The sequence below is a fragment of the Dendrobates tinctorius genome, unplaced genomic scaffold (genome assembly GCF_039654945.1).
Source record: "Dendrobates tinctorius isolate UK_male_01 unplaced genomic scaffold, ASM3965494v1 ptg000070l, whole genome shotgun sequence".
Taxonomy (NCBI): Eukaryota; Metazoa; Chordata; class Amphibia; order Anura; family Dendrobatidae; genus Dendrobates; species Dendrobates tinctorius.
Genome location: NW_027361738.1, coordinates 9,848,724 through 9,858,405, shown reverse-complemented (window position 1 = coordinate 9,858,405; position 9,682 = coordinate 9,848,724). Strand labels below are relative to the sequence as shown.

Genomic DNA, 9,682 nt, shown 5'->3' with positions numbered 1-9,682 from the left:
GAGGCAGCATTCAAAGAATCCAAGTGAAAAACTGTGGATTTTTTTATCCACTCGCAGAAATATAGATGACAGATGTATAGAGATAGATAGATAGATAGATAGATAGATAGATAGATTATAGTTGTATGAAAAAGGAGAAAGTGAGAGAATTGTGCCTTGCTTTAGGCATGTAATTATCTGGGGGCCTGTGAAATGTAACAGGGATACTGAGGCAGACACTAAGACACTGCCCCTTCTGTTTCTCTTTTCATCTCACTGCCAAGCAATAAAATCTGCTTAAACCATTAAATCTGAGGTGCAGCAGCCATTTTGAACACAATATAAAAGCGTTCGAATATTCCTAGAATTCTTATTCTAATGCAATGAAATAATGAAATATATATACACAGCAGAGTGTTATTCACACCATGCTCAGGAGTGGTTAAATGACATACTAAACACATTTCATGAGGAATATTCATGGAAATTAGTGATGCATTAAATAACACATGCAGGCAGGTGCTCAATCCTTATGATAAATGATAATAATAATAATAATAATAATAATAATGATTTTAAGCCCAAGATGGCTATTTCAGATTTTTTCAGATTTATTGGACACAAGTTGTTGGTCTGTAACTAACACACTTCCAGTGGGCAACCATATTGTAAATGCATAATACTCTCAGGAATAATCGCCATTACTACCTATTATATCAGCCAAAATATACCCTAAATTACATACATATAAATAATGATCCTTTTATATTCTGCCTATAGCAATGTATAAATATATATTAAATACGCAGTCATAATATGATTTCCTTATTTCAGAGGTATATACCATCAACCGCCACAGAGTGGCAGCACTGAGACCTCACACGCTGAAGCCCAGCACATAATACACTGTAATGCAAATGTTATACTTCATCAGCAGACAACGCAGATTAAAGTCAGCCAACCATTACCCTTAATTAATTTATCAAGAACAATGGGAAATTAAAAGAACAAAATATGTCTTTTTTTTTAATTATAAGCCAAACGAAAACAACAGAACTTTCTCCTGAAATACATTTAGATGAGTTTTTGGCATCCACAATTCTTCCTGACAAACACTACATTCTCTGACCCATCATATATTATCTTTGTAAAGACTTCTATTATCGCGCTCTCTGTAGTTTTAAACATTCTACAAACCTAATCATTGCGTATGCGTCAATATGGAAAAATGCAGAATTACAATGTAATCATGGGCATTGGTTTCGTTTAAAACAGTTCTCCCCATTGCATCATAAATGAATGAAAGAATGAATGAAGCAAGTTTCTCATCAGATTGCTAATGCAAAACATTTCAGTACAGGATTTATAGGGAGACGTTTACACTACTGCCGATGTAACTTGCATTACCATGCGGTAATAGTGAATAGTGAGTATGGTAAGTCATGCTTGTATTCATAAAACGTGAGAAAAAATATATAAATATTTATGTATGTGTATATATATAATATGTGTGTGAATATGATATGTATATATATGTGTGTGTGTATATATATAATATGTGCATATATATCTATATCTATATAGATAGATATTATGTGTGTATGTATATAATATGTGCATAGATAGATAGATAGATAGATAGATATTACGTGTGTATGTATATAATATGTGTGTATATATATATATATAATATGTGTATAGATAGATAGATAGATAGATAGATATTACGTGTGTATGTATATAATATGTGTATAGATAGATAGATAGATAGATAGATAGATATTATGTGTGTATGTATATAATATGTGTGTGTATGATATGTATATATATATAATATGTGTATATAGATATATATTATGTGTGTCTGTATGTATAGATATATGCACGTATAGAAGTGTGTGAATGTTCTATTTCTATGCACACACTCTTCATACTGAGCATCACCCTGCTTGCCCCAGGGTGGCACCTGATAATATGGCAATATGATGGCATGTGATGTGCTAGAGCTGGCTGTGCAGCAGGCAGTAAATAGCTGTAGAGTTCCTTTGGAGCGGGCTATGGAGCTCAGTGCAGGGTGTGAGGGGGCACATTTCTCACCTTGGGTTCTGGCTCACAGCAGCCCTTGCCACTCTGACAGCTGTCGCCTTGGCTGCACAGGAGAGGAATCGAGTCCCTTTTGGTGCCAGGAGAAGCAGGAAATTAGCCAGGCTGCCAGTTGAAATTCTGCCCCTCTGGTGCTTGGAATCCAGCATGCCACACCTTACTACAGGGGCCGGATCCGGCTCTGCCATCCTGGAGCTCAGTGCTGGGGAGCAGCTCCATGAGAAGCCTGACACTCAGAGACTCTGGGCTGGAGGCTGGAGATGCAGACACATCCAGAGCAGGACTGAGCTCAGCTAAAGAATGCAGCTCTATTCTCACAAGGGAAATTATCAAAAAAAAGCCCTACATGTTCACAGTTACCATCCACATGACCAGCAGCGACCAATGGAGGAACCGAGCTCCTCATAAACTTGTATTGCAAAGTTGTAAATTTTCATAAACAACAACGGATTTATAGCCATTGCCTCATCACTGAGAAGAGGCAGGTCCTATAGAGACGCCATCTTCCCTCTCAGCCTGTGCTCAGCCCCAGCTCTCATTACCTGCAGGACCTCACTGCTAATCCTCCTCACTGCTGGAGCACAGAGGAGAGGGAGCAAAGTGTGCACAACCATGCACAGGGTATATATGCATGGACACACTATACACTCTGCTATGTGGGTGTGAGCATGTGTATATATATGCATATACATAGGTACATACATATATTTGTCCCTTATCTTTCTAATCTTTTACCCATATATATATATATATATATTTATGAGAATAAAAGGTCAGAAAAATAGATGTATGTACATATGTGTGCATATATATATATATATACATGCACTCGCACATAATAAAGTGTATGATGTGTAAATATACATATGTATCTATATTATATACATAAATATTGCACATACATACAGATATATGGATAGATTGTAACTGCATACACAAACATAAATATAAATGTATTTTTTGCATGTGTATACATGTAGATAGTTTGTGAAGGCGCACATATGCACACACACATATATGTGTATATATACATATATATAAAAACACATACATGCACATATATATTATTTTGCGTATGTATGCATGTAAGTCGATTGTGACTACACACATATATGCTTATATATATATATATATAGGTAGGTTGTGAATTTTACCCACATAATCACTATTTGTAAATATATGTGTTTTCAGATATATTGTTTCACTGTTTATTTTACCATGCTCAGACAACAGGAACATTCTTTGAACAAACACGTTTTTTTTATTTGTAACAAAAGAAAATATATTACCCAAGGACAGTCATTATTTTTTTTTTACATTTTTTTCTTTTACATATTTATTTGTATTTGTACAGAACTAAGTTTTAAACACTCACAATAATACTGATCACACAAAGACGTGCAAACCGCTAGATTTAGATTTTGTTTTTTTCATGAGTTGATTTTTTTTTTATTTTTTTTTATTACACAAATACGCCATGCCATAGATATGACCAAATATTACCAAAGTAAACCTAGAAACACTGCGTATGACAAAGAGACAGCGCACACCCATACAAATCCCTGGAGTAGAAACAATGTGGTCACTGCGACTATGAGACAAATACTCTGCTAGGAAGAGGCCGCTAGAGCGATGCTATTGGGCTTTCTTGATTCTTCTTCTTCTTCTTCTGCTGCCCTTTGTGTGGTGGGTGTGTAGTGAGATCGGCCAGTGATCGGCTCACCTGCACGCGCAGCTTCCAGGTCATCTGTAGAGATGCAGCAGAGCTGGCTGTAGGTAGTAGTGGATAGGTAGTAGAAGGTAAAGATGGGGGCTGCTCTGCTGAGTGTTGGTGGAGGAATTCCTGATGTGTAATGACTAGGTAGTAGCGACTAATGCACTTGCGCAGCGCATTATTATTAGGTAGTACAGTCATATATATATCTCTTCACATTTTAATCATGATTGTGAAATTAATGTAATCATAAATGATGAAGTCACATCTCTCTTTCTGTCTCCCCTGCAGGCTGCCCCCCTGTGCTGAAGACGCAGAACACGATCTGCCTGACAAAAAAGAATAAGACAAATAAATACACCATGGTTCCCAGTCCACGACCCTGATCCGCCGCGGTTTATCCATCCTTGGTCGCCTTGCCGTCCTCCTCCTCCTCAGTGGCCGCAGGAGTGGTCGCGGCCGGGGTCTGCTCGCCCGCTTCAGGGCTGCCCACATTCTCCTCCTTGTGTTCCTTCTTCCACTTCATTCTTCGGTTCTGGAACCAGATCTTGATCTGCCTCTCTGTCAGGCACAAGGCGTGGGCGATCTCTATCCTCCTCCGGCGGGTCAGGTAGCGGTTAAAGTGGAATTCTTTCTCCAGCTCCAGGGTCTGGTACCGGGTGTATGTCTGGCGACCCCTCTTCCTGTCTGGACCTATGGATCACACACACATCGAGCTTAGTCATGGGGCTCATCGCACAATATCCCTGGGAGCTTCACACCATGGAGGCCTCGGCCCTAGCTGCTGGTATTACATGGAATATTGTGTCTTCACCATGTTCTCTAAGACAATGAATAATAAATATAATATTCTAGAATATCTATTTATATCTATCCCATATCTATCTATCTATTTATCTATCTCTATCTATCTCTATTTATAGCTATCTATCCCATATCTTTATATTTACCTAACTATTATCTATCTATCTATCTATCTCTATTTATATCTATGCCATATCTATCTATTTACCTATTATCTATTATTTTAATAATTAATAATGTGATTTTAGGGCCTGTACATTCGACTCAGAATTTTCCATTGTAAATAAAATAAAATATAACAAAAATTGTCTCTTTTATGGCATGCACTGCAAACACCCAACTCCAGTGTTTATTCTATGTTTGTTGCTACGTTTTTTTTCTATATTAATGTATGAAATGCATCAGTCCGGTTAATAGGGATTTATTCCCTGTATGGCAAACCCCAAATAACTGCATGTCTGAGCCCTGGGCGCCGGCCCTGGAATGAGACCCCTATGCACAGCTGTATTCCCCTACCTGAGGACCTCATCCACGGGTATATGCGGTAGTGACTGTCACTCTGGGGGTGCAGGGTGGGCTCCTCCGCCTTGTCACAGCTGGCTTTGCCCAGGTCATTGCAGAGGATCGGAATGTTCTGATCAAAGGTGGCGCAGTGGAGGTTGTAGGCGTCCGTGCTGAGGCCGTATCCGGGGAAGGGGCTCTGGTACAGCGCACTGTTCACATTGTACAGCCCGGCCACGGCTGGGGAGGCGGCGGGAGCTGGGAAGGCCCCCGGGCCGGATCCATAGCTGCTTCTCTGGGAATTGGTGAAGGAACACGAAGTGGCCTCTGTGTTTTGGAAGAGAGAAGCCCCGGTCGTATACTTGCTGAACAGAGCATTCACATAATAGGAAGAAGTCATATTCTTCACCTGTGATTTGTGGTCCGGGTGGCTCCAGTGTCGGTTTTACGAGGTAGCTTGATATATGGAAACATTAAGCCCCCAGATTTACACAAAACCCCATTTTCTTGTGCACAGAGCTTCCCCCCTGCACGTGATCTGCGACCATCTGACTCTGGCATCCAATCTGATGCTGCTGCACAGGTGGGAGCGATCTGTGTGCAATGCAGGAAGAACACCCACCCTCCAGTGCGACCATCACCATGTCCCCGCAATGTTTACTAATAAACCGACACCCCCTCCAAAAAGACCAGGAAATCCGCAGCTTTACCAGCATTCCTCCCAGATCCTTATTCACAACATAAATGCAATGATGCATCTCATTCATTATTTTTTTTTTAGAAAGGGTTGAAGGATTTAAATGTTTAATATCCAAAACTAATAGAATTTTAAATAATGTTTTAAATAAACAAACAAAATCATTATTAATATTATATCTATTATTATTTGTTTTTAAACTCACACACAACTATAAAAAAAACCATAAATATAGAAACCGCTATAAATGTCTGTGAAAACAACCGATAACTGTAAAATTGATCATTTAAATATGCTGAACTGACAAATACAATAACTTTAATCAAGGTTATACAGAGCGTGTGACAAATAAATTCAATAGATTAAACACCTTTAACATTTTTTTTACATTTACCAGGCCAAAGTATATATAATCAAAGCCGAGGTAAAATTGTAATAATAATGACCATGAAACTCTGTCAGTAATTCTGGATAATATTTAAAAGATGGATATATGTACATATTACTAATATAATATTATTTTTATGGGTAATATTGTGGGATAATATTATTACCATGGGTATGTGGAGCTGATCAGACGCTGTCAGGTTACCTGAGCCCGAGGTGGAGGCGATTCCTGAGGAATGGTTCTGTAGGATCCATAAAGAAGTTGTACAGAAGAGAATGAATCCCACACATCCATTGGGAGTGCCGGCGCTGCTGCGGTCAGGGCCGGATGGAGACTCCTGGGCAGAGCTCTGCTCCTCACACAGGGTTTACAGCCTTTATATGGCACCTCATAAACATGAAACATTCAATGGGGATGGCTGCTCCGGAAATTCTACCTTAAAAAGATCCAGCTCTGCTCATCTGTTCTACAAAGGGATCCCAGGCTCTGATCTCTGCTTTCCCATCACATTACCTAGGATTGCATACATTGTTTACTAGTAAATATCTTATATTGAGGGTTTTTTACTCTCACATGTGCGAGTGTAGGTATACTACTATAACTAATAGTACTACTACAAATAATAATAATAATAATAATAATAATAATAATAATAATAATACATTCTGCTCTTTTTTAAACTCATAAAAAAATAACAAAACACTATATATATATATATATATATATATATATATATATATTGCTAAAAAAAATAAAGGGAGCACTAAAATACCACATCCTATGTTATTGTGTTCCTTTTATTTTTTTTAGCAGTATATATATATAACTATATTCTAATATATACATATTTGTAAATATATTATACGTTTATATTTTAATATATTTACAAATAATTTAATTGTGAGATAAATACAAATAATAACGTGGGTGCAAGCTTCACCCTGTAGACACCTCGTGGAGGCCCAAGAAATGTGCAAAGAAATATGATCGCATAAATAATAGGTGGGGGCCTCTCTTCCTCTTTCTCTCTCTCTCTTTTTTTTTTTCTTTGTCCACGTTGTACTATATATAATATTTCAAAACATCCATAGTTAGTTCATTAGTTTACTTCTAAGTTGAGATATATATATTTTTTTTACTTAATATGTAAAACTGCAAATTTTCTTACTCTTATGTAAGGAAGATTTAAAAAAAAGCAAATATATGTTAGAAATAAAAAAAATATAATAATGAAATATGAGAATAATATAAATGTATTTATAAGAGGAAAAAAAACCCAACATCAAGCAATATAATAAAAATGACAGTGTCTAATTAAATATTTATATTTTGTTCTCATAATTGTGTCAATTGACATAACTTTCAGCAGCTACATAAGAAAATGAACTGTTTAAAGCAAGGCTGTGGATTATGAAATAGATAGATAGATAAATAGATAGATAAATAGATAGATGATAGATAAATAGATAGATATAGTGATAATAGATAGATAAATAGATAGATAAATAGACAGATAAATAGATGATAGATAGATAGATATAGTGATAATAGATAGATAAATAGATAGATAGATAAATAGATAGCTGATAGATAGATAAATGATAGATAGATAGATAAATAGATAGATAGAATGTTACCACTATTAACATGGCATACAAATATATATATTTGGAGTCTTCCTTCTTTAAAATGTGCTCTGTAAAACTATAAAACACAGTGATATAACTTAAACACTAAAATGTGCAAAATCCATTGAAACAAAAGTAGTTACTAAAATTTTCTCACACTGATTTAATGTGAAGGAAAAAAAAAAAAAAGAAAAATATAAATATTCACCGCCCCCTCACCCAAGAAGAATAAATGGCAGACCAGGCACAAAAATCTATTCGTTACGTGGAGTTATGCTGCCATCTGCTGGTGACATATAATATGTGCATGTATTTTGAACATTAACCAACTAGGGTCTGTTAAAATGGAGCTGCTACTTTAGGTCGTTGTATTAAGGCTATTTTGCAAGAAGAACTTGCACAAAGCTAGAATTTTGAGAGTTACAGAACAATGAAAGACAGTTATTTCCGCTCTTCGCATTATCTCAATCCGCCAGACAAAACAAATGAAAAGGCTTCTGTAGAAAATCTTAATTGCGGCTGGACAGCTATAAAGTCATTAGGAGGCGAATTCCAGACAGTTTGCAGACCAGCCATATATTACACACGTTTTGTGACCATTCTTTGAAGTTCCTTTCTGTCTGAAACAACAGAGGGCGTCCCAGCAGCCGCTCTCCGGAAAGCCTGCAATTATTTCTTCTGCTTCTCTCATTTTTACAAAGAGTTAATTACATTTTTTTTCTCGCAGCGATATAGAAACAGATGCTGCATCGACTATATATATATATATATATATTATAGTTATGTATATATACCCATACATATATATACAGATATATGTGAGACAGTCAGACCTGTAGTCTGGGCATGTCCTCCAGGTTTTGCTGAGGAGCCTGGAGCGGTTTACACTCCATAAATGGTTACAGCAGTCATTTTCTTTTATTGCACTATATGGCCCAGAGTTTTCCTAAACGACATCCTCTCCCTCTGTCTGGACTTGTTTCTTGATTTGACTTGTTTTACCATCTTTGCTTTCAAACTATGAAATTTCTGAGTGTAAAAATGCTATAAAACTAATGTTTAGGCTGAAATTTAATGCTCAATATTTGAGCACCAAAGGAGCAAAAATCAACCTTTTATATTGTTACAAGAGTTTAAGTGAATGAAAAAATAAATAAATACAAATAAAAATGTGTATGTATTTGTATGTGTATGTGTGTGTGTGTGTGTGTGCGCGTGGTGTGTATATGTATGTGTGTGTGTGTTTGTGCATGTGTTGAGTATATGTGTGTATGTGGTGTGTATATGTGTGTGTGGTGTGTATTTGTGCATGTGTTTGTGTGTGGTATGTGTATGCGTGTGTGGTGCATGTATGTGCATGTGTTTGTGTGGGGTATGTATGTGAGTGCATATGTGTGTGTTTGTGCATCTATGTGTGTTTGTGTGTATGTGATGTGTATATTTGTTCGTGTGTGTATTTGTGTGTGTTTGTGCATGTGTGTGAGTTTGTGCACCTGTGTGTGTGTGTGTGTGTGTGTGTGTGTGCGTGTGTGGTGCATGTGTGTGTATGTGTCGAGGTTTATTTTGTTAACCCATGTGAAAACTCAATCTATATTTTAAATAGATAAAAAATAAGAAGTAATTAATACATAAAAAATTAGAAGAATAACCTTAAGTTTCTGAGAAAAATATAGAGAACGTGGAAGGTATGCTGGTATGTCAGAATTCAATGCCGAAAATAAATGTTTATTTTGTCCATCAACTTAAGACTAGTAAGGCTTACATTTAATCACGTGAAAACCATTAATAACACAACCTATCCACCCAATATGCGTGTCTCTGTGTCTATCTATCTATCTATCTATCTATCTATCTATCTATCTATCTAT

General features: G+C 36.6%; 2 protein-coding genes across 3 annotated transcripts in view; both read right to left on the bottom strand.

Moving 5' to 3' along the window:
* HOXA3 (homeobox A3) overlaps window positions 1-2,475 on the bottom strand; it is a 40,466-nt gene extending 37,991 nt beyond the window's left edge. For both annotated transcript variants that reach the window (XM_073581363.1, XM_073581365.1), the window contains exon 1: window positions 2,077-2,475. The gene's annotated coding sequence lies outside the window, so the exon portion shown is untranslated. The remainder of the gene's footprint in view (window positions 1-2,076) is intronic.
* A 903-nt stretch (window positions 2,476-3,378) lies between these two features.
* Window positions 3,379-5,705, bottom strand: HOXA7 (homeobox A7). Its single transcript, XM_073582273.1, has 2 exons — window positions 5,117-5,705; window positions 3,379-4,489 (listed from the first exon to the last, which is right to left on the bottom strand). The coding sequence occupies exons 1-2, from the start codon at window positions 5,499-5,501 to the stop codon at window positions 4,194-4,196; spliced, it is 681 nt and encodes a 226-aa protein (XP_073438374.1). The 5' UTR covers window positions 5,502-5,705; the 3' UTR covers window positions 3,379-4,193.
* Window positions 5,706-9,682: the final 3,977 nt, after the last annotated feature.

Coding starts and splice junctions, on each gene's coding strand:
- HOXA7 (XM_073582273.1), bottom strand. CDS start 5,501: ATGACTTCTTCCTATTATGTGAATGCTCTGTTCAGCAAGTATACGACC. Junction 4,490..5,116: donor CCCGTGGATGAGGTCCTCAG/GTAGGGGAATAC, acceptor TGTGATCCATAG/GTCCAGACAGGAAGAGGGGT.